At 51.3% G+C, this 25,463-nt stretch overlaps 1 protein-coding gene across 1 annotated transcript; it reads left to right on the forward strand.

Moving 5' to 3' along the window:
* Positions 1 to 49: 49 nt before the first annotated feature.
* On the forward strand, positions 50 to 22,245 carry LOC144952510 (uncharacterized; the record flags this gene model as incomplete). Its single annotated transcript, XM_078882956.1, has 2 exons — positions 50 to 594; positions 20,427 to 22,245. Coding segments are annotated over 2 exons (1,503 nt in total), but the record flags the coding sequence as incomplete, so codon positions are not given.
* Between the last annotated feature and the right edge of the window lie 3,218 nt (positions 22,246 to 25,463).

A 25,463-nucleotide genomic window follows, 5' to 3' on the forward strand; every position in this document is an offset into this window, starting at 1 on the left:
ACAATGTGACCGGTGTGCATACAGCACGGATTGTCCTGCACATTTGACACGGCACCAGAGAACTCACACAGGAGAGAAACCCTTCAAGTGCAGTGTGTGTGGGAAGGCGTTTGCACAGTCATCTACTCTTGTAATACACCAGAGAACACACACGGGAGAGAAACCCTTCAAGTGCAGTGTGTGTGGGAAGGCATTTGCACTATCATCTACTATTGTAACACACCAGAGAATACACACTGGAGAAAAACCCTTCAAGTGCATTGTGTGTGGGAAGGCGTTTGCACAGTCATCTGCTCTTGTAACACACCAGAGAACACACACGGGAGAAAAACCCTTCAAGTGCATTGTGTGTGGGAAGGCGTTTGCACAGTCATCTGCTCTTGTAACACACCAGAGAGCACACATGGGAGAGAAACCCTTCAAGTGCAGTGTGTGTGGGAAAGCGTTTGCACATTCCTCGTCTCTTATAGCACACCAGAGAACACACACGGGAGAGAAACCCTTCAAGTGCATTCCGTGCGGGAAGGCGTTTGCTCAGTCAGCACATCTTCAAAGACACCAGAGAACACACAAGCATCAGAAGATCCACAAGGAGTGGAGTGTGAAATCAGCTTGTGAAAGTCAAAGTGCTGCAATGAGCCCATCCCTCATCAAACAAGAACCGGAAGAAAATCCCAGCTTGGACACTTTTAAAGGTATCGAGGTGAAATATGAAGAGGTGAAGGTGAAACGTGAAGAAGTGATGGTGAAGAGCAAAGAAGTGACGGTAAAATGTGAAGATAAAGATTCAACTCCGAAATGGGACCTTCGTATCGATGGAGGCAACGTGAAGCAGGAGGAGAATTCTGACTGTGAGGCAGAGCGAGGCGACTCCCAGCAGTTTGTGGAAGTGGAGGTGTGGGTGGACTTCCTCCGAGACAATACAAAGTCAAATGGAGACCCGGGAGATGCGTAAGCCTTTGACCAGTGGTTCTTTACCTGGGTTCGATCGAACCCCAGGGGTTCGGTGAGTCAGTCTCAGGGGTTCGGCGGAGGTTAAGACACACACCTGACTCATGATTGTGCACCAGTAAAACATGTACCTATGTTTTGAATTTGAAAAAATATTTTATTTTTCCAATTAAGAAGGGTTCTGTGAATGCGCATATGAAACTGGTGGGGTTCAGTACCTCCAACAAGGTTAAGAACCACTGCCTTAGACGATGCCGCTCCAATAGATGCACCTTTGTCACAGGCCTCTAATGACAAGAATGTGAAGTTGAACACTCAGTTCCTAGGTTCAACCTGCAGGGTAAGAGCGGCCAGTCTTTGTGGACCTGTGTGATGGGTAGACCTCTAACCAGGAGCGAATGCCAATAAGCTCCCAAGCATTCAATGTTATCAATTGCATTTATATTGTGCTTGCTTAATTGCCTCGGCAATTCGTAGTTTTGTATCGTTTCTCGTCTCAAACACTCGAAGAGCATCCCCAAGTAGCAGCTGCCCCTGTGTGGCACAAGGTGGTGGCCCTGCACCGGCCTGCATGTGGACAAGAGCCTGTCAGTAGGGGGCGATGGTTGATGTGGCATCTCAGTTGTGGAGTTTGTAGGTAATGTTTAGAATTTTTATCAATTTTTACCCAGACACCAGCATGCAATGGCCGACTCGTTTTGAATGGTGCATTAGTATGTTGTACATACACTGTTAAGCAGATGGTGCGTATTTTTTTAAATTAGCTTCTTGTTAATGCAATGTAACCTAATGCAGTATATTTCAGTGCAGTAATTCAATTTTGTTAATATGCCTGTCACTAATTTTGAATGAATACTTGTCTGATTGTGTGCGTACATGTGTAGTGGTGATACGCGCTGGGTGTATATGTCGTGTGCCAGCGCGTATGTACGGGTGTGTGTGTGGTGACGCGCGCTGACGGGGAGGAGCAGGCGTCAGTGCGCGGGTGGGGGTAGTGCTGCTGATTGGCTGTGTGCCGGTGACGCGCCCAGAGGGAGTGATCGGGTAGCAGCGCGGTGTGATTGGTCGGGGAGTGGAAACACGCGCTGAGCGGAACCGGATCGTAGGGATAGCGCGTGGGGATTGGGTAACTGAGGAGCGGTGCCGACGTTGAGGTCCGCATCCGCTCCGTCTCCCGGGAAGAAGGGGTATATAAGGTGATGCACAGAGGAGCAGGGGGGAAGTGGAACCATCTAAGAATGAAGACGAAGGTGCAGAGATAGAGCCCGGAGAGGAGAGTAATGGAGAGTAGAGGAGAGTAAGGTATAAGTGTGTAGCCAGCGAGAGAGAACGGTCTACACGAGCTGAGTAATGTATAGTGTGTAGCCAGCGAGAGAGAACGGTCTACACGAGCTGAGTAATGTATAGTGTGTAGCCAGCGAGAGAGAACGGTCTACACGAGCTGAGTAATGTATAGTGTGTAGCCAGCGAGAGAGAACGGTCTACACGAGCTGAGTAATGTATAGTGTGTAGCCAGCGAGAGAGAACGGTCTACACGAGCCGAGTATGCATACGGTGTAGCCAGAGAGAGAGGAAGGTCTACACGAGCCGAGTATGCATACGGTGTAGCCAGAGAGAGAGATGCAAAGTCTACACGAGGCGAGTGGAGAGTGTAGCAGAGGCGCAGAGTCTACACGAGGCGAGAGAGGAGTGTAGCCGAGGCGCGGAGTCTACACGAGGCACAGAGAGCCGGCAGCACAGAATCCAGAGTCAAGAGAAGCGCATTGTGAAGAAGAGAGGCCACGCGTTGTATTGTTACAAGTCAAGATTTAATAAAAGAAGTGTGTTCCCGTCAAGGAGTTTCCTGCCGTCATTTTCCAATACTTCATCTGGCGTCAGAAGTGAAACGGGCTTCCAAGTATGGAGACGAGGAAGACCCGTAGGACCCACGGGATTGACCGCGAGGAAGACCTGGACGACTCGGGGCCGCTGGTGGCGGGGGGTGAGGAAGAGGACTTGCCCACGCTGCAGGGTCCGTCGACGGCGCCGGCCGAGCGACCGGGGACAGACGCCGGGCTTCGTGAGGCGCACTCCCGACTGGCGGAGCTGCTGCTCGCCGCCGCGTCCATCTTGGCGGAGATCAGCTCGTCGGGAGGAGCGGGGATGGTGGGGGACATTTTACAAGGTCGCCCCGCAGATTCCCGCCAAAACGAATGGGGGATTCCCGCCATTGCGCCTGGGCCTACTTTTGGCGGGAACGGCGAGCGCCACGTGGTGGTGGGTTCCCAAGCGCGCGCATCGACGTCATCAGCGCGCGAGGGGGTCCGCCATCTTACGTCTGCTGCTGGAGCCGCCATCTTAGACACCGACGGACAGGCGGAGAGGAACCACGAGGCGGATGACTTCATTTTTCAGCAGCGCCTGCCCACGTTGTCAGCCTTCAAGGCGGAAGGCGGAGACTGGGGCCAATTTCAGCGAAGGTTTTTGGCGCATCAAGAGATGTCAGCGTGGTCCGATGCTACGGCGCTGCGGGCATTGCCCGCCATGCTGGACGACGATGCGCTCGCGGCCTTCAGGGCTGCACGGAAGTCGGACCGCTCCACGCTGAAGGATGCGCTGGGTTTGTTGGCCAGGGTCTACGGGCCTCCCTCTACGTGCCGCCATCAGTTCTACGCAAGACGGAAAGCGGCCACGGAGACCGCGCTGGCCTATCGCACGGCGTTGCTGGCTCTTGCTGATGCTGCGTTCCCTCGGATGGACGAGGAGGGCCAAGACGCGATGGTTTTGGAGCAGCTGCTCAAGTTGGCGCAGGACCTGGGGGTCCCTATCAACACAGCTGACGAGATTGATATTTCTTCTTTGAGAGTCGCCACGAGTATTCAAGCGCACGAGGCCCTACAACGGAAGCAAGGCGTTGGTTGCAACGCTGCTGTCGTCGCAGCCCCGGGTTTGGTGGTCGCCGAACCCCAAGTCGTCAGCCCACGAGAGGAGGCGTTCGCCACGGGACGACCAGGGGACTGGAGGCCGGGGGCCCGGTCGCCTCTGCGATCGGGCCGAAAGTCGGAGCAACCAAGATCTACTCCGACCCTCGTCACGTGCTATAACTGCGGCCTCCGGGGCCACGTGGCGTCCGGGTGCCGTGCTCCGCGGCAGCGCGCCATGGGAGCTCGGCTGGACGACGACCGAGAGCCCAAGTCATCTCTACAATCCCCGGCAAGTCGCGGCACCTCACACGCTCGGCCTGTTTATTCGGCACACATGGGACGCCGCGTTGCGGCGGAGGAGGGCCGGTTGAGGTTCGGGGATTCGGTTCGGCGAGGGGGGTTCGGCCGGGACCAGGGAGACATTGAATGGGCGGAATTGGGGCATAGAATTGTGGCTGCTTCGGCGGGTTCGTCCGTTGTTACGGGATCTATTGATGGGGTTGAGATTAGGGTGTTAGTGGACACGGGGGCATCGGCAACTATTATATCGGACCTCATTTATAATATTCTTCCGGTCCAATGTCGTCCGCTGCTTCCAGTGGATGTGCCATTTTACGCCGCTAATGGGGGATCGTTGGGCATTATCGGTCAGGTTAGGGCGTCCATTTGCATTGGAGATATCAAATTGTCGGGACCCGTTTTCGTTTCGTCTTCTTTGGCAGTTCCGTGTCTTTTGGGCACTGACTTTTTGGCTAAAATGCCCATTAAAATTCTTATCGATCAACGATGCATTGAACTGCCATCGGGTCGCCGGATTTCATTTTTGACGGGCCCTACTGACATTCGGACGGCGTGCGCTACGATACAAGCGGTGGCGACGCAGACAGTGCAAGTGCCCCCGGGTTCACAGATGTTGATTCCCCTCCGGTTGCGGAAACCATGGGTGAGGGAGGCTTCGGGACAGAGTATGCTTTTGGGTCCTTCTAACAAGGCTGTCGGGGGTCTTGATTTATCGGTGGCTCACACTTTGGTGCGGGCTGACAGGGATCCGTTTGTGATGGTTTTGAACGCGGGGTCGCGACCAGCTGTCATTCCGCAGGGCACCGTGCTGGCTCACGCGGCGCAGGTCCCTGGGGATGATGGGTTGGTTGCGCAGGTGGGCTCGAGCCCCGCGCGGAACGTTGAGCCAAGGGAAGACCTTGAGTGGGTCCATTCGTTATGTGCCGCCTCGGACGATTTGTCGGCGGCGCAGTTGGGTGCGCTGCGCGAGTTGCTCATTGAATTCTCTGATGTATTCAGTAAACATAAGTATGACATTGGGTGCACGGATTTGTTGCACCATCACATTGAAACGGGCGATGCGGCGCCGGTCAGGCTAAATCCCTTCCGACTGAGTCCCGTGGAGAAGGAACATGTTCAGTCGGCTGTTAACGATATGCTAGAAGCCGATATTATTTCGCCCTCCTCTAGTCCGTGGGGAGCGCCTATTGTGCTGGTTAAGAAGCAGGACGGGTCCCTGCGATTCTGCGTTGATTTCCGTCGCCTGAATCAGATCTCTGTGGCTGACGCGTATCCGCTCCCCAGGATGGATGAGTCCCTCGATGCATTGTCTGGTGCGCGATATTTTTCGACTCTTGATTTGTTATCGGGGTTTTGGCAGTTGCCGCTCGACGAAGAGTCGAAACCTAAGACAGCATTTCGGACTCCAGGCGGGCTGTTCCAGTTTAACCGGTTACCCATGGGACTTCACTCCTCTCCAGCGACGTTTCAGCGACTTATGGAGCTGGTTTTGTCGGGCTTGCAGTGGGATACATGCTTGATTTATATGGACGATGTCATTGTTTTCAGTAAAACGTTTGAGGAACACCTCCGGCGATTGAGAGGGGTGTTCTTGCGAATGCGATCGGCTAAGTTGAAATTTAAACCGGCCAAATGTCACCTCCTTCGTAGGTCCGTTAGATACTTGGGTCACATTGTCGATTCTTCGGGGATCTCCACCGATCCCGCGAAGACGGATTGTGTCGGTTCGTGGCCGACACCTACGTCCGTTTCCGACGTGCGTAGTTTCATCGGGTTTGCTTCTTATTATCGGCGGTTCGTTGAGCACTTCGCCACTATTGCAAAACCCTTGCACGCTCTAACGGCGAAGGGAGTGAAGTTCAAATGGGGACCGGAGGAGGAGGCCGCGTTTCGCTCCCTCCGGGACGCCTTGGTGGGTGCCCCACCCTTGTGTTATCCCGATTTTGCCAGTCCCTTTTTGCTGGACACGGATGCTAGCAACACGGGCATTGGGGGGGTGCTATCCCAAGTCGTTGGGGGTGTCAAAAGAGTTGTCGCCTACGGTAGTAGGGTGTTGTCTCCGGCGGAGCAGCGCTACTGTGTCACCCGTCGCGAGCTGCTTGCCATTGTTTTTTTTGTGCAGCAGTTTAGGCCATATCTTTATGGTCTTCACTTTACAGTCCGAACGGACCACGCGGCGCTACAGTATTCATTGAGGGTCGCCCAGCCCTCGGGCCAGTTGTCGCGTTGGTTGGAAGTCCTCCAGGACTATCAGTTTACGACTACGTACCGTAAGGGGTTGCGACACACGAATGCCGATTGCTTGTCGCGGTTGTTGCCTTGTGATGAATGCGCGTGTTTGTCGGGATCGGCGCGCTGTAAACCGACGCTTGCGGGGGAGATGGGGGCACTGGCTGCGACAGCGGGCGCACCGATCGGGGATGATTCCACTGCCTCTCAGGGTCGGGACTCGCTGCTCTCGCTGTCGCTCAGCGAATGGGGCCGCCTCCAGATGGCGGACAGCTCGCTGCTAGCATTGCGCCGCAAGGTTGGGGGTCCCGAGGGGGACCAGGAGCGTACCGGCTCCTATGTACTTGAGCAGGGCGTGTTATTGAAATGGGACAGTTTGTCCCGGCGGAACGCACTCGTGGTGCCTTCCGCTGTGAGGGGGAGGGTTGTCTTGGCGGCACACGAACGCCTCTTGCACTTGGGAGTTAACAAGACGCTTGCCCTGCTTCAGCGTGACTATTACTGGCCGGGAATGGGAAGTGATGTGGTGCATATTCTGAAGGGGTGCGTTGAGTGCGCCAGGCGTAAACCACCGGCCGTGGCAGCTAATCCACCGCTGCAATCTATTCAGGTCTCGCGTACCAACGAGCTCGTTGCACTCGATATTTTGGGGCCCTTCCCAGTCACGCCGAGAGGGAATAAATATTTGTTAGTGGGGGTCGAATACTTTACCCGATGGCCTATGGCGTGGCCTCTCGCTAACCAGTCGGCAGCGGCTGTGACGGATGCCTTCGTCCAGGGCTATGTCCTGGACAAGGGGGCTCCCGAACGCCTGCTGACCGACCAAGGTAAAAAATTTTCGAGTAAATTGTTGCAAGAGGTGTGCGATCTGTTGGGTACCAAGAAGGTGCGTACCTCCCCGTACCACCCGCAGACTGACGGGATGGTGGAGAGACTCCACAAAACCTTGACTTCCATGCTGTGCCAGCAGGTGTGCGAGGCACATGTAGATTGGGACCTGCAGGTCCCGGGAGTCCTTGCTGCGTATAGAATGGCCCCCCATGCAGCTACGGGGTTTTCCCCATTCTATTTGATGTACGGTCGGGAAGCTGATCCGCCAATAGAAACGCAACTTGGCCTGTCCGCTCCACGAACTAATTCTAATTTGGCAGAACATATTAAGTTTAATATTCACAAGCTGACAGAGGCGAGGGAGGCCGCGCGGCTTAATTCGCGGGCTCGCCAAATTGCTAATGAACGGTTGCGGGTACGGAAGGTGTCCATGCACGAATGGAAACCAGGTGACAGGGCCTGGCTGCATTGCCCTCAGGCACCCTTGGCTACGTCGCCTAAATTGTTGAGACCGTGGAGGGGACCCGTGGAGGTCGTGCGCGTTGCACGGCCCCAGTGCGTTCAGATAAAGTGGGGAAAGCGCCGTTGGTACGTTCACCCCTCCCGACTGAAACCGTTCTCGCCTCCATATGGCCTCCCCTTGTGTCGTGATGGCCGGGCGTGTGACGTGACCGGCGACCCAGAGGGGGAAATGTCTCTGCCTGATCCACACGTATTTTCGCCTGATCTGCTCCCAGGTGTCTCGGAACTGACAGCTGCCGATCACCGGCGGCCGGATCTCCGCGGCGGGGCCGGCCCTTTCAGGCCCGTTCCGCGCCGTCTGGAGCAGCCGGAACCGCCGGACGGTCGTCAGTGTCCCGCCCCATACGATGGACCAGCCAGACGGACTCGCGCCAGGTCGTGCTACTTTGCATGACCTGCCTCGTGAGGAGTCGGGGCAGTTGGAGCGCCTCGTCACTGCGTGTAGTCGCAGGGACGTGGGGCGCGTTCGTTTCGAATTTGCTCGTATCGTGTTATTGTTGACTTTTCGGGTTCATTGTCAATCTGTACATAGTTATTCTTGTTGTTGTTGTGTTATGTTACGGGGCACACTCGGGGGGTTACGGGGTTTTTTTTTGTTGGTTGTCGTTTTATCGTCGCGGTTGGTTGTTGTTAGCAGCCGGGCCGGCTGCGAGCTATGTGGGAGGGGGTGATGTAGTGGTGATACGCGCTGGGTGTATATGTCGTGTGCCAGCGCGTATGTACGGGTGTGTGTGTGGTGACGCGCGCTGACGGGGAGGAGCAGGCGTCAGTGCGCGGGTGGGGGTAGTGCTGCTGATTGGCTGTGTGCCGGTGACGCGCCCAGAGGGAGTGATCGGGTAGCAGCGCGGTGTGATTGGTCGGGGAGTGGAAACACGCGCTGAGCGGAACCGGATCGTAGGGATAGCGCGTGGGGATTGGGTAACTGAGGAGCGGTGCCGACGTTGAGGTCCGCATCCGCTCCGTCTCCCGGGAAGAAGGGGTATATAAGGTGATGCACAGAGGAGCAGGGGGGAAGTGGAACCATCTAAGAATGAAGACGAAGGTGCAGAGATAGAGCCCGGAGAGGAGAGTAATGGAGAGTAGAGGAGAGTAAGGTATAAGTGTGTAGCCAGCGAGAGAGAACGGTCTACACGAGCTGAGTAATGTATAGTGTGTAGCCAGCGAGAGAGAACGGTCTACACGAGCTGAGTAATGTATAGTGTGTAGCCAGCGAGAGAGAACGGTCTACACGAGCTGAGTAATGTATAGTGTGTAGCCAGCGAGAGAGAACGGTCTACACGAGCTGAGTAATGTATAGTGTGTAGCCAGCGAGAGAGAACGGTCTACACGAGCCGAGTATGCATACGGTGTAGCCAGAGAGAGAGGAAGGTCTACACGAGCCGAGTATGCATACGGTGTAGCCAGAGAGAGAGATGCAAAGTCTACACGAGGCGAGTGGAGAGTGTAGCAGAGGCGCAGAGTCTACACGAGGCGAGAGAGGAGTGTAGCCGAGGCGCGGAGTCTACACGAGGCACAGAGAGCCGGCAGCACAGAATCCAGAGTCAAGAGAAGCGCATTGTGAAGAAGAGAGGCCACGCGTTGTATTGTTACAAGTCAAGATTTAATAAAAGAAGTGTGTTCCCGTCAAGGAGTTTCCTGCCGTCATTTTCCAATACTTCACATGTACCATTTTGTCTATAAGGGTCAAACATTGAATAAGTCATGTTAGGACACAGTGTGTGTTTTGCAAGTAACCTGTACAGATAACTCAGGTGAGACTCATTGTTCTGGTGATACAGGTCAAAGGGTTTTTTTGTGTTTTCAGGAAGCATCTCCCTCTGGAGCAACTCATTGTCTTTGAAATAGGGAGCACACTCGGATCATTCATCAGTTACAGGGCAAACCACTTAAAAGTTACACGTAGAGGAGATACATTCTCAACAACTTGAATTATAATTTTGTATTACGTGTTGACACATTTCGTCTAACTAGGACTAGAAATGCGCCTTACTGATTAACGTCTGGATCTTTGAAGCTATCGGTTGAAGCAAGCCCAGCTGCTGTTGAGACGCTGTGCACCAATAAGGGTCCACAGGTGGCTTGCACTGAATCAATGACGCGCTCCCAGAAGTCTGTGCTAGTTATAGTTTGTGTAAAACATTCCTTTGTTTCGTGGAGAGATCGATAAATGAAAGATGTCGTGTCTGCTGATCTGCTTCATAGCAAGGAGGTAATTTTAAGAGCACATTTGAAATACATTTTTGGTACAGATTTGTATTTGGTTACAAGGCAGAGCACATCTAGTAGATGCATTCTCCACAACAACACTCATGAGAATTTTGCTTGATGTCTTATATGTTTGCGAACTAGGACAAGAAATGGTCCTTGCTGATTAACGTCTGGATGTTGACAACCATGGGGTTGAAGCAAGCCTCACCGCCTGCGGTGCCCCTCAACCATTTACGGCCTTGGGCCAGGAAAGGCACAAAGAAAATTGCACACGAACGACGCATCCACGCAAACTCCCGATTCTCCGTTTTGAAGTTTTAAAATGAAACAACTTTGAATTGTATTATGTTTTGAATTTTATGATTGTATTTCTTCATTAAAAGCTTATATCATTTTACATCGGGAAGACTTAATTGAAAACGACATTTCGTGTGAATTTTCTCTCGTCGTTAAGTAGGTGGCCTTGCCGGGCATTCGGTTCGATGCGGACTTTCACCTGGTTGGGATCGCGGGATTGAGATGAGGCGACACAGAGCTGGCCGTGCCAGAAGACCGCCGTCTGCAGATCGATTCCAACGTGGTCGAACGTCTGTCCCTGCGCCTCCTTCGCTCATGCAGGAGGCGCGTAGGGTTATAGCGCCCCCTGCATGAAAACGACGGAAAGTGCAGCATTCATCACAGATTAATTCTAGGTTTGAAGCTTTCGTGACTGCAAGGATTCATATTCTTAGTTCTTTCTGTAAAGTCACGTAGGTAAAAAATGAAATCAAAATTAAGAATTTTAAGAAAGAACTAAAAATACAGATAGATAAAGTTGTGCGCTTATATAAAAGAGCATCGCCAGTGGGTTTTCAAAGTACCTTCGTGTTGCAGAAATCAATTTCGCGTGAGCCCACCGCATGACAACAATGCTCAGCTGTAGCTCACGTGACTTCTGCCGCGACAATGTCTGGATGTTTTCGCCTGAGGACGACCGCTCGTGTTGCGATCGAAACTTCGTCATTTATTTATTTTACCTACGTGACTTTACCGAAAGAACCAAAGAGTATGAAAGACGTCTTGTCTGCTGATGTTGTTCATGTCCGTGTACATCGATATCCCACATGGCTTACACTACACACCACACACAATGAAATAAATAGAAACGAGAACGACTTCTGGGGATGGGCAAAGATCGAGGAATCTCTTTCAATGAAGCGAGTTCAGCGAGTTCGATTCAACATCTCTGTCCGTCTGTGTCTCTGTTCGCCTCTGTGTGTCTCTCTGCCTGTGTTTTTTAGTCTCTGTGTATCTTTCTCAGTCTCTGTTCCTCTTGTCTGTGTCTGTCCACCTGGTCTTGTCTGTGTGTGTGTCTATCAGCGTCTATCCAACCGTTGTCAACGATTGTCAGTAGCAGCAGGCGCCCGTTCAACTCCCACGGTTACATGCCACTCAAACTTGCTCCCAACACACAAAGATCGCCCGTATAGCCTGGCACCGGGGGTGAGTGGGGGGGGGGGTACAGACACCTAGCCTGGCACCGTGGTGGTGATTTAACAAGCAGAGAGAGACACAGAGAGAGGGGGGTGAGTGGGGGTGGGTACAGACACCTAGCCTGGCACCGGGGGGGGGGTGAGTGGGGGGAGGTACAGGCACCTAGCCTGGCATCGTGGTGGTGATGATTTAACAAGCAGAGAGAGAGACACAGAGAGAGAGGGGGGTGAGTGGGGGGGGGAGGTACAGACACCTAGCCTGGCACCGGGGGGTGAGTGGGGGGGTACAGACACCTAGCCTGGCACCGCTGGTGATGATTACCTCCCGTGGCCACCAGTCCCTTCGCACTCACAAATGACTCCCCTGTTATTATTCGTAAGTGGGGTATGCGGGGGGGGGGGGGGTGGTGTTCGTAAGTGGGGGTATGCGGGGGGGGGGTGGTGTTCGTAAGTGGGGGTATGCGGGGGGGGGGGTGGTGTTCGTAAGTGGGGGTATGCGGGGGGGGTGGTGTTCGTAAGTGGGGGAATGCGGGGGGGGGGGTGGTGTTCGTAAGTGGGGGTATGCGGGGGGGTGGTGTTCGTACGTGGGGGTATGCGGGGGGGGGGTGGTGTTCGTAAGTGGGGGTATGCGGGGGGGTGGTGTTCGTAAGTGGGGGTATGCGGGGGGGGTTGTGTTCGTAAGTGGGGGTATGCGGGGGGGTGGTGTTCGTAAGTGGGGGAATGCGGGGGGGTGGTGTTCGTAAGTGGGGGTATGCGGGGGGGGGGGGTGTTCGTAAGTGGGGGAATGCGGGGGGGTGGTGTTCGTAAGTGGGGGTATGCGGGGGGGGGGGGTGGTGTTCGTAAGTGGGGGTATGCGGGGGGGTGGTGTTCGTAAGTGGGGGTATGCGGGGGGGTGGTGTTCGTAAGTGGGGGAATGCGGGGGGGTGGTGTTCGTAAGTGGGGGAATGCGGGGGGTGGTGTTCGTAAGTGGGGGAATGCGGGGGGTGGTGTTCGTAAGTGGGGGAATGCGGGGGGTGGTGTTCGTAAGTGGGGGTATGCCGGGGGTGGTGTTCGTAAGTGGGGGAATGCGGGGGGGGTGGTGTTCGTAAGTGGGGGTATGCGGGGGGGTGGTGTTCGTAAGTGGGGGTATGCGGGGGGGGGTGGTTTTCGTAAGTGGGGGTATGCGGGGGGGTGGTGTTCGTAAGTGGGGGTATGAGGGGGGAGAGTGTTCGTAAGTGGGGGTTTGCGGGGGGGGGGTGGTGTTCGTAAGTGGGGGACCGCCCACCACCACTAGCGCGATGACGTCACCACACACGTGGGCGCCCGCCAACCCGAGCGCGATGACGTCACCACGCACGGGCCAGCCCCCCCCCCCGCCCACGTGACCAGCCCCCCCCCGCCCACGTGACCAGCTCCTCCCCATCTGCCCACGTTACCATTCCCTCCCCTACCCCGCCCAAGTGACCAGCCCCCCCCCCGCCCACGTGACCAGCCCCCCCCCCGCCCACGTTACCAGCCCCCCCCCGCCCACGTAACCAGCCCCTCCCCCCCCGCGCGATGACGTCACCACGCACGGGGGCGCCTATCTACCTGAGCGCGATGACGTCAGCACGCACGGGGGCGCCCACCAAACCGAGCGCGATGACGTCACCACGCACGGCTGCGCCCACCAACCCGAGCGCGATGACGTCACCACGCACGGTTCGCCCACCAAACCGAGCGCGATGACGTCACCACGCACGGGGGCGCCCACCAAACCGAGCGCGATGACGTCAGCACGCACGGGGGCGCCCGCCAACCCGAGCACGATGACGTCAGCACGCACGGGGGCGCCCACGAACCCGAGCGCGATGACGTCACCACGCGCGTGGGCGCCCTAAACAACCCCTCCCCCTCCCCCAGCCCACGTGACCAGCCCCGCCCCTCCCCCAGCCCACGTGACCAGCCCCGCCCCTCCCTCAGCCCACGTGACCAGCCCCGCCCCTCCCCCTCTCCCAGCCCACGTGACCAGCCCCGCCCCTCCCCCAGCCCACGTGACCAGCCCCGCCCCTCCCCCTCCCACAGCCCACGTGACCAGCCCCGCCCCTCCCCCAGCCCACGTGACCAGCCCCGCCCCTCCCCCAGCCCACGTGACCAGCCCCGCCCCCCTCCCCCAGCCCACGTGACCAGCCCCGCCCCTCCCCCTCCCCCAGCCCACGTGACCAGCCCCGCCCCTCCCCCTCCCACAGCCCACGTGACCAGCCCCGCCCCTCCCCCAGCCCACGTGACCAGCCCCGCCCCTCCCCCAGCCCACGTGACCAGCCCCGCCCCCCTCCCCCAGCCCACGTGACCAGCCCCGCCCCTCCCCCTCCCCCAGCCCACGTGCCCAGCCCCGCCTCTCCCCCTCCCCCAGCCCACGTGACCAGCCCCGCCCCCTCCCCCAGCCCACGTGACCAGCCCCGCCCCTCCCCCTCCCCCAGCCCACGTGACCAGCCCCGCCCCTCCCCCAGCCCACGTGACCAGCCCCGCCCCTCTCCCTCCCCCAGCCCACGTGACCAGCCCCTCCCCCAGCCCACGTGACCAGCCCCCCCCCCACCCACGTGACCAGCCCCTCCCCCCACCCACCCACGTGACCAGCCCCCCCCCACCCCCCCCCACGTGACCAGCCCCTCCCCCCCACGTGACCAGCCCCGCCCCTCGCCCAGCCCACGTGACCAGCCCCGCCCCTCCCCCAGCTCACGTGACCAGCCCCGCCCCTCCCCCACCCACGTGGCCAGCCCCCCCACGCTGCTGCGGGTTGGCTGCAATGAAGCCGTGAAGACACCGAACAGTTCCACTGCTACAATTAGCGCGCTGAGGCGCTGCAGTTGCACTATGTGTCCACACGGTGGCGCTGCAGCAACCATGTTAAATTTCGATTTAAAGCTTTCGTGACTGCAGCAGGGATTCATCTTCTTTCTTCTTTCGGTAAAGTCGTCGCGTAGAAGGGAAGTAATAAAATAATATAAATAAAACATAATAAACGTCGTGAGAATTATTTTATTATGTTTTATTTGTATTATTTTATTACTTCCCTTCTACGTGACTTTACCGAAAGAACCAAGAAGAAGCAACCATGTTGGTCAAGTTATTTCAGCGAATTTTCATTTTGCTTTTTGGTTCTTTCGGTAAAGTAACGTAGAAAGGAAATAAATTAAATAATAGAATAGGACGTTTCGATTGCAACACAAGCAATCGTCATCAGATAGAAAACAAACAGTAAATCTTCTTGGTTCTTTCGGTAAAGTCACGTAGAAGGGAAATAATAAAATAATAAAAATTAAACATAATAAAATGCAATTCTCACGACGTTTCCCTGTCCCCAGACGACCTGCTTGTCAGTTTTGATGTGGTTTCCTTATTCACCAAAGTTCCTGTACCTGACACCATCGCAATCATTGAAGACTTGGTTCATCAAAGCCTGAATGCTGGGGTACCCCCCCTGGTGAGACACTGCTTAACCAATACAAACTTCACCTGGAATGGAACTTTCTACAAGAAAACTGAGGGCACCCCAATGGGCTCCCCCCTATCTCCGGTTGTAGCCAACGTCTTCATGGAGAAATTTGAGACTGACGCCATCCAGACTGCCACTCTACGCCCGACCTTGTGGAAGAGGTACGTAGATGCCACTTTTGTCATCTGGCCACATGGCCGGCCTGCTCTAGACCAATTCCTCAACCACATAAATTCCATACACCCAGCCATCACACAGTGTACACACACACAGTGTACACACACACAATGTACACACACAATGTACACAGTGTACACACACACACAGTGTGTACACACAATGTACACACGCAGTGTACACACACACAGTTTACAGACAGTGTGTACAGTGTACACACACAGTGTACACACACACAATGTACACGTGTGTACACACTGTCCATGTGTGTGTACACACAATAATGTCCACATTGTTGAGCCGAGCTCACACACCCAAGGGGTCTCTGTTCAAGGGAGGGAGCAATGGAAAATTAATCTTCATCAACTTAAACTCTAATCCCGCTACGTGACGTCACCACTCAGCATGACCTCATCGGCGTGAAACGCCAGGGGGAGGTGTACCTTGCTAGTGACGTCATGTCACCAAAGATTTCACCCCAACCGGTCTCAAGGGAGCGTGACGTCACCTCTGCCTGGGTCACTTCCGTTATCTGTTCAAGCACTATCCTTATTTGGGCAAAGCCACACCCACTGACTGGCGGCTCATTAACATAATTTATTCGTGAAAGACGTCACGAGTTCGTTGTGACCGGTTCGGCACCCACGGCCCATCCCTCCACGATTGGGCCAGGCTCATTAACATAATTTATGTAAGTTACAGAGCCGCTCATTGTGGGAAGGGAGTGTCTTGTACCCCACAAGTGACGTCATGCCACCTGCTGCTGCCGCGTGACGTCACGAGGTAACGGAAAGTTGACGCTCCGCGCGGGAACTGAAATCTGAGGTGAGAAATTCTCATCGCGGTTGTGGTTGTTGTTGTTGTGGTGGTTGTTGTTATTGTGGTTGTTGTTGTTTACCGAGGTAGAGCCTCGCTTTCTCTCTCGTAGGGATGTCAATTGAGTAGCAGCGAGCATGGAAGCGATGTCCAAGTTGGAACTTTACAACGCGGGGCCTTGCCTCCTGCCCTCGCCTGGTCGCGTTCGCTTCAATTCTCTCGCTTAGTTGAGCAATTTCGATTTAAAGCTTTCGTGACTGCAGTGATTCATCTTCTTGGTTCTTTCGGTGAAGTCACGTAGAATAGAAATAAAACAATAAAACTATACAATTTAATTATGTTTTATATCACGTAGAATGGAAATAATAAAATAATATTCCCTTTTATTTTTATTATTTCCATTCTAAGTGACTTTCCCGAAAGAACCAAGAAGATAGTTGAGCAACCTGTGGAAGAACGCGATCAGCCAGGCGAAGCGTTCTAGGTGAAGTCACCATGTAGGTAAGAAATGAATACAAATTCATAAAAGTAAAAATAGAAATAAAATAAAAATCACGACGTTTCGGAGGCAACACAAGTTTATAATGTAGACTGTAGCCTGGTTATTAAGCTGGGTGAGTGTACTGGCAGTCTATAATGTAGACTGTAGCCTGGTTATTAAGCTGGGTGAGTGTACTGGCAGTCTATAATGTAGACTATAATTTGCTGCATCAAGTGAGGCGTGATTTATTATAATTTTATTATTTTATTTCTATTTTTACTTTTATTAATTTTAATTTCATTTTTTACCTACGTGGTGACTTTACCGAAAAAACCTAAGAGTACGTGAGTTGGTGTGTTGACCGACTCTCTGTGTTGCATTACATGAAGTGTCTCTCTCTCTCTGTGCAGTCACCAAACCTCCAAGTCTCTCATTGACACAAGGCCGTCATTATAACATGTTATAATAAGTATAATATTATGTTAAAATATATAATAATTATAATGTTATAATAAGTATAATATGTTATAATAATTATAATAATATATATGTATTATAATGTTGTAATAAGTATAATATGTCATAATTATAATGTTATAATGTGTTATAATAAGTATAATAATCAAATATGCCCCCCAATATGTTTCTGTAAAAATATTTGTAAATAAAAATTGCGATGCTCTGTTAATAAAGACAACAATTTGCTAAACCTTGGCCACGAAATCTGGACTTGTCTTTATATAACAATGCATAGATTCCTGTTTATAGGATTGCGTTGTACTTTATGAATCCCTAATCTCTGCCATTACATACTATGAAACAAGAAAAGGTTAAAAAGAAAAAAACAGAGCAATGTATTACAATACACTATTAGACATTATTGTATCAAATAAAACAAAGTCCATCCCATGTGTTAGTGAACTTTTAAAAATATTTTAGGGAGGAAATGGCAGGAAAATAGTTTTCAAATTTAGATATTTTTCTGGGGGGGGGGACCCCAGACCCGTGGAAGATTTGGTCCCCCCCAATGTTGACTCCATGGCTACGGCCTTGCATTGACGTGCTAGTTTCTCTACCCCCCCCCCCCTCTCTATTTAAGGCCTCAACACAGAGGCGTTGTTTCTCTGTGTGCCTATGTGTGTCTCTCTCTGTGTCATCTCTCTCTGTGTGTCTATATGTGTGTCTCTCTCTGTGTGTCTCTCTGTCATCTCTCTCTGTGTGTCTATGTGTGTCTCTCTCTGTGTGTCTGTGTGTCTCTCTCTCTGCTTATGTGTCTGTCTATGTGTCTCCGTGTCTCTCTCTCAAATTGAGCAATCTTTGGAAGAACGTTATCAACCAGGTAGGGTGTTGACTGTTATGTTAGCTGACTCTAAGTTTAATAGGTTTTTTTTCTCTTTCATTTGTACCTGATGATGATTGCTTGTGTTGCAGTTGAAACGTCGTATGCTATTATATAATGTATTTATTTATTCTACGTGACTTTACCGAAAGAACCAAAGAGTATCTTGCTTAAGTTTTAATTTCCCTTCACCTGGCTTGCTACTTTGTAACTTGTTTTGTTTTAAATATTCACACAGTTTTTTTTTCATTTTTTACCAGGCCACGCCTGCTTGAGCTGCTATACCGCTCTTGTTTTCAGAAGCGACCTGCCCACAACCACAATAACAAGGTGAGGCACGTCAACAGCGTGGTGGTGTTCACTCTAGACACGTGGCGGTGTTCACTCTAGACACGTGGCGGTGTTCACTCTGGACACGTGGCGGTGTTCACTCTAGACACGTGACGGTGTTCACTCTAGACATGTGGTGGTGTTCACTCTAGACGCGTGGTGGTGTTCACTCTAGATACGTGGCGGTGTTCACTCTAGACGCGTGGCGGTGTTCACTCTAGACAAGTGACGGTGTTCACTCTAGACACGTGACGGTGTTCACTCTAGACACGTGGCGGTGTTCACTCTAGACAAGTGACGGTGTTCACTCTAGACGTGGCGGTGTTCGCTCTAGACGCGTGGCAGTGTTCACTCTAGACACATGGCGGTGTTCACTCTGAACGTGTGGCGGTGTTCACTCTGGACGTGTGGCCATGTTCGCTTTGGACTCGTGCTGGTGTTCACTCTAGACGCGTGGCGGTGTTCACTCTAGACGCGTGGCGGTGTTCACTCTAGACATGTGGCGGTGTTCACTCTAGACGCGTGGCGGTGTTCACTCTAGACGCGTGGCGGTGTTCACTCTCTACATGTGGAGGGGAAACCCGGGGATCGGGAAGGAAATCCACGCGACAACGGGGAGAGAGAGAGACACGTAAACTACAAATATACAGCAGGCGTCAGGGTCGGGATCGAACCCACGACTTCCTGTATGCCAGAACAGGTCGTTAACATCTCACCACAGAGAGACACGCAGCCTCGGCTGTGTTGGTTGATCCTCAATGAATTACTTGGTGGAGTGAGGAAGCATTAATACTGAGCAGGTGAAGGTGGCCAGGCGTGGGTCTGGACACACCACCACCTGTGAACCATGCCAGTGTGTGACAGTGGGGGAGCCAGTGGGGGTGGGGTGGCACGTGCCCCCCCAACGATCCGATAGAAATCCCTAATTTCGATAGGATCATTGGGGTTTATTAGTAACTAGCTTCACTACCCGGCTTCGCCCGGGACTTGGATTCTTGTCTTGGATTAATTTAATATTCCCTCATAATTCAATGAAAAACCCTGAAAAAATTGATGCTTGCAAGAAAGAAGCCGAAACACTTCAATTTACCTAAATCGGATGTTTTCACTCAAGGAAATTCAACCTGAACCCACTGCTACGTCAGGTCGATTTTTGCCACTCGGGAAGGGAATGACGCGGCGTTCGCTTAGACATTTCAGACAGCATAAACTGTGAAAATTTCATGACGCCAGAGCTCAGCGTTGGAGAGTTTTTGCTGCTTCACACAAACAAACAGGTGTAAGTTCTGCTTTATATTTAAGATGGCAGTTGTACCCATTATTTACACAGATTTGTATTGAAACTCCGAGAAGCCAATGACTTAATCGGCCAGGAGCGAAGTGCCACCTAAAATCTCCCGGCACGCTGTGAACAGCTGTAGAAGTACGGTGCGCGAAGAGCCATGTGGTAGGGGGGTAAGCATTGCAGAGCGCTTAGCTCAGGTGTGATGCGGGTTGATGCCACATACGTCATGGTCATTCCCCCCCCCCCCCCCCCCCAAAATACAAAAGTCTATTTTTCTTTCCTGAAGGCATCAACACGTTCAGCGAGCGCGATGACGATCGCACGCGTCGAATGAAAAGCAAGGGACAAGTCCTTTCTTACTAACAACTCCTTTCTCACTAACAACTCCTTACTTAATAACAACTCCTGTAATTTTTCATTGCTGGAGGGGTTTCCCCCCCCTACCTGAAAATCCTGGCTCCACCTCTGAGTGTGTGACAGTGTCAAGTTTGTATTTGCAGTAAAGTATATTAACTCTATTGAGCACAGAGGTTATATCAAAACAGTAGTTTATTTTAGTTTTCCTCTGGAACTCTTTGCAAGAATGGAGTCAGGAAGTGATCACAGCACACACGTGCAGCAGCTGAAGTCGGAACTGCTCATCCCAGCAATCAAGGACATCTGTGCCTGGCATCACACCTCTAAGTTGTGATTGAACATTAATTTATGCATTTGTGCATAACACAAATAGTGTTATTTTCAACACCCTTTGCTATGTCAGCTGAATTTAGCTTTCATAAACATTTATTTAGAAGCCAGACAGCTGAAATTGTGTGCTCTGAGTTTTGGGTTAACGTTCATTTTGAAGATACAAGGGCTTCCAGGCACGTTTATAACCATTTGGCCTCTCATTGTGTGAAATAACAGCCCGTGTGATGAATTTGGGACACTTTTTTTTACTATATCATAAATATATGAATAAGTATAGACGTGTAAGTCACGTGTGACTGTGTATATATGCATTCCTCTGTGCCTCGATACTGATGTGTAGATGGTGTGGATATTCTTTGTTTCTGTCTGCAGTTGTCGCTGCCTCTGCAGAAGTGGTCTGATGGAGCAAAGCCACTCGGCGCGGCTCGGTGCAAAAAGGCAACAATGTGACCGGTGTGCATACAGCACGGATTGTCCTGCACATTTGACACGGCACCAGAGAACTCACACAGGAGAGAAACCCTTCAAGTGCAGTGTGTGTGGGAAGGCGTTTGCACAGTCATCTAATCTTGTAATACACCAGAGAACACACACGGGAGAGAAACCCTTCAAGTGCAGTGTGTGTGGGAAGGCGTTTGCACTATCATCTACTATTGTAACACACCAGAGAATACACACTGGAGAAAAACCCTTCAAGTGCATTGTGTGTGGGAAGGCGTTTGCACAGTCATCTGCTCTTGTAACACACCAGAGAACACACACGGGAGAAAAACCCTTCAAGTGCATTGTGTGTGGGAAGGCGTTTGCACAGTCATCTGCTCTTGTAACACACCAGAGAGCACACATGGGAGAGAAACCCTTCAAGTGCAGTGTGTGTGGGAAAGCGTTTGCACATTCCTCGTCTCTTATAGCACACCAGAGAACACACACGGGAGAGAAACCCTTCAAGTGCATTCCGTGCGGGAAGGCGTTTGCTCAGTCAGCACATCTTCAAAGACACCAGAGAACACACAAGCATCAGAAGATCCACAAGGAGTGGAGTGTGAAATCAGCTTGTGAAAGTCAAAGTGCTGCAATGAGCCCATCCCTCATCAAACAAGAACCGGAAGAAAATCCCAGCTTGGACACTTTTAAAGGTATCGAGGTGAAATATGAAGAGGTGAAGGTGAAACGTGAAGAAGTGATGGTGAAGAGCAAAGAAGTGAAGGTAAAATGTGAAGATAAAGATTCAACTCCGAAATGGGACCTTCGTATCGATGGAGGCAACGTGAAGCAGGAGGAGAATTCTGACTGTGAGGCAGAGCGAGGCGACTCCCAGCAGTTTGTGGAAGTGGAGGTGTGGGTGGACTTCCTCCGAGACAATACAAAGTCAAATGGAGACCCGGGAGATGCGTAAGCCTTTGACCAGTGGTTCTTTACCTGGGTTCGATCGAACCCCAGGGGTTCGGTGAGTCAGTCTCAGGGGTTCGGCGGAGGTTAAGACACACACCTGACTCATGATTGTGCACCAGTAAAACATGTACCTATGTTTTGAATTTGAAAAAATATTTTATTTTTCCAATTAAGAAGGGTTCTGTGAATGCGCATATGAAACTGGTGGGGTTCAGTACCTCCAACAAGGTTAAGAACCACTGCCTTAGACGATGCCGCTCCAATAGATGCACCTTTGTCACAGGCCTCTAATGACAAGAATGTGAAGTTGAACACTCAGTTCCTAGGTTCAACCTGCAGGGTAAGAGCGGCCAGTCTTTGTGGACCTGTGTGATGGGTAGACCTCTAACCAGGAGCGAATGCCAATAAGCTCCCAAGCATTCAATGTTATCAATTGCATTTATATTGTGCTTGCTTAATTGCCTCGGCAATTCGTAGTTTTGTATCGTTTCTCGTCTCAAACACTCGAAGAGCATCCCCAAGTAGCAGCTGCCCCTGTGTGGCACAAGGTGGTGGCCCTGCACCGGCCTGCATGTGGACAAGAGCCTGTCAGTAGGGGGCAATGGTTGATGTGGCATCTCAGTTGTGGAGTTTGTAGGTAATGTTTAGAATTTTTATCAATTTTTACCCAGACACCAGCATGCAATGGCCGACTCGTTTTGAATGGTGCATTAGTATGTTGTACATACACTGTTAAGCAGACGGTGCGTATTTTTTTAAATTAGCTTCTTGTTAATGCAATGTAACCTAATGCAGTATATTTCAGTGCAGTAATTCAATTTTGTTAATATGCCTGTCACTAATTTTGAATGAATACTTGTCTGATTGTGTGCGTACATGTACCATTTTGTCTATAAGGGTCAAACATTGAATAAGTCATGTTAGGACACTGTGTGTTTTGGAAGTAACCTGTACAGATCACTCAGGTGAGACTCATTGTTCTTGTGATATAGGTCAAAGGGTACTTTTGTGTTTTCAGGAAGCATCTCCCTTTGGAGCAACTCATTGTCTTTGAAATAGGGAGCACACTCGGATCATTCATCAGTTACAAGGCAAACCACTTAAAAGTTACACGTAGAGGAGATACATTCTCAACAACACGAATTATAATTTTGTATTACGTGTTGACGTAGATTTTGTCGAATTAGGACGAGAAATGGTCCTTGTCGATTAACGTCGATGTTCACAACCATGGGTTGAAGCAAGCCTGACCGCCTGCGGTGCCCCTCACAACCATTTACGGCCTTGGGCCAGGAAAGTCACAAAAAATTGCACGCGAACGACGCATCCACGCAAGCACCCGATGCTCCGTTTTGAAGTTTTAAAATGAAACAACTTTGAATTGTATTATGTTTTAAATTGTGTTTCTTCAATAAAAGCTTATATCATTTTACATCTGGAAGACTTAATTGAAAACGACATTTCGTGTGAATTTTCTCTCGTCGTTAAGTAGATGGCCTTGCCGGGGATTCGGTTTGATGCGGACTTTCACCTGCTTGGGATTGAGATGAGGCGACACAGAGCTGGCCGTGCGAGAAGACCGCCGTCTGCAGATCGATTCCAACGTGATCGAACATCTGTCCCTGTGCCTCCGTCGTTCATGCAGCGGGCGCGTAGGGTTATAGCGCCCCCTGCATGAAAACGACGGAAAGTGCAGCGTTCATCACAGATGAAGTTGTGTGCTTATATAAAAGAGCATCGCCAGTGGGTTTTCAAAGTACATTCGTCTTACAGAAATCAATTTCGCGTGAGCCCACCGCATGACAACAATGCTCAGCTGTAGCTCACGTGACTTCTGCCGCGACAATGTCTGGATGTTTTCGCCTGAGGACGACCGCTCGTGTTGCGATCGAAACTTTGTCATTTATTTATTATTTTACTTTTTTCTACCTACGTGACTTTACTGAAAGAACCAAAGAGTATGAAAGACGTCTTGTCTGCTGATGTTGTTCATGTCCGTGTACATCGATATCCCACATGGCTTACACTACACACCACACACAATGAAATAAATAGAAACTAGAACGACTTCCGGGGATGGGCAAAGATCGAGGAATCTCTTTCAATGGAGCGAGTTCAGTGTGTTCGATTCAACATCTCTCTGCCTGTCTATGTCGTCTCTGTGTTCCTCTTGTCTGTGTCTGTCCACCTGTCTTGTCTGTGTGTCTATCAGCGTCTGTCCAACCGCAGTCAACGACTGTCAGTAGCAGCTGGCGAGTGTTCAACTCCCACGGCTACACGCCACTAAAACTTGCTCCCAACGCACAAAGACAAAGATCCTCGTATAGACTGGACAGAATGTCAGGGCAAGTGCTGTTAGCGAGCACCTAAGACAAATACCCCCCGTATAGCCTGGACAAAATGTTGGGGCAAGTACTGTTAGTACCTAAGACACACACATATCCCCCGTATAGCCTTAACAGTTTCATTAAATTTAATTGGTATAGCCCTGTGAGCCATTCGGCTCTTGAATCGGGTGCAACCGCAACAAATAAAAAACAAAAACATGAACAATAAAACATCTCAAAGTGACTATGCGCAAATAGAAAAATCCAGGGAAAAACTGCAAAGTCTTCCAGAAAAAAGCACCGTACACCAACGCTGTTCAAAAATCCCAGTGGGATGCAAGTCAAACAACAACAAAAACCACAAGACAACTTAGATTAAAGCCATCATTCTAACTCACCAAAATAAAGCCATAAGCAATGTAACAGTGATCATAGGAACTGTGACCGAAAGTTCACAATAAACGACAAACATGAGATGGCGCCGATGATGGCAGCCTCTGCCGGTCGGTGTGCCCTGTTTTGTCTTGTTTTGCTTGATTACCTGTGCCAGTGAAAGAGGCTTGCTGTTCAGTCACACCTGTGCTGGCGAGAGGGGCCTGCTGTTCATCACACCTTTGTTGGGAGAGGCCTGCTGTTCAGCACACTCGTGTCGGTGAGAAGATGGCGCTGATGATAGTAGCCTCAGCCAGTCGGTGCGCCCTGTGTGTCTTGTTTTGTCTGTTAATTCAGTGTTCTGCCAAGATTTTCGGAGTTCTCTGACAAGAGACGAACTTCTAAACATCAGGGAAACAACTCCTGTGGACTTATTTCCCACTTTTCTGCTTCCAGCGGCAGAATTAGTGGGCATTCTAGTCAAAACCGCGCAAGGCTTTACTCAAGCAGCAAAACGCCGCCGAAGGGGTAAACGGCCGGGGGCTCTAGTACGGCTACGCAGACGCGGGATCTGAACAGTGCTTCCGAGCTTTTTCCTCTCCAACGTACGTTCACTATGTAACAAAATGGACGAACTTCAGCTACTGATGGTGAAAAACAGACTTTATTTTATCTTCTATTTTATGCTTCACAGAGACATGGCTGTATGATTTGATCCCAGACACTGCGTTACAACTGGCAGGCTTCCAACTCGTAAGATCGGATCGGGACATAGCACTCTCCGACAAGACGAAAGGCGGTGGTATATGTTTTTACATTAATAGTGGCTGGTGTGTAGATGTCCCAGTGATTCTGCAACATTGTTCTCTATTCCTTGAATCATTTTTTATAAACTGTAAACCTTTCTACTCGCCTCGCGAGTTCGCGTCGCTCATTATGGTCGGAGTATATTTTCCGCCGGGTCCTCAGGTTAAAGAGGCCCAACGCATGCTCGCCGACCAGATTCTGAGTGTGGAGCGAGCAAATCCAGATTCGCTGGTTATCGTACTTGGCGACTTCAACAAAGGCGATCTCAGCCATGAACTCCCCAAATACAGACAATTCATTAAATGCCCTACCAGAGATGGAAACACTGGATCACTGTTACACTACAGTCAGTAGAGCCTACCACGCCGTCCCCAGAGCAGCTCTGGGACACTCTGACCATGTCATGGTCCACCTAATTCCTGCATACAGGCAGAAACTAAAGCTCTGTAAACCTGCTGTGAGGACATCTAAAAAGTGGGCCAGTGAGGCTATAGAGGAATTGCGGGCGTGCTTGGACTGTACTGACTGGGATATGTTCACGACTGCTACCAATAGTCTGGATGAACTCACAGAGGCT

The sequence above is a fragment of the Lampetra fluviatilis genome, chromosome 68 (genome assembly GCF_964198595.1).
Source record: "Lampetra fluviatilis chromosome 68, kcLamFluv1.1, whole genome shotgun sequence".
NCBI classification, from domain to species: domain Eukaryota; kingdom Metazoa; phylum Chordata; class Hyperoartia; order Petromyzontiformes; family Petromyzontidae; genus Lampetra; species Lampetra fluviatilis.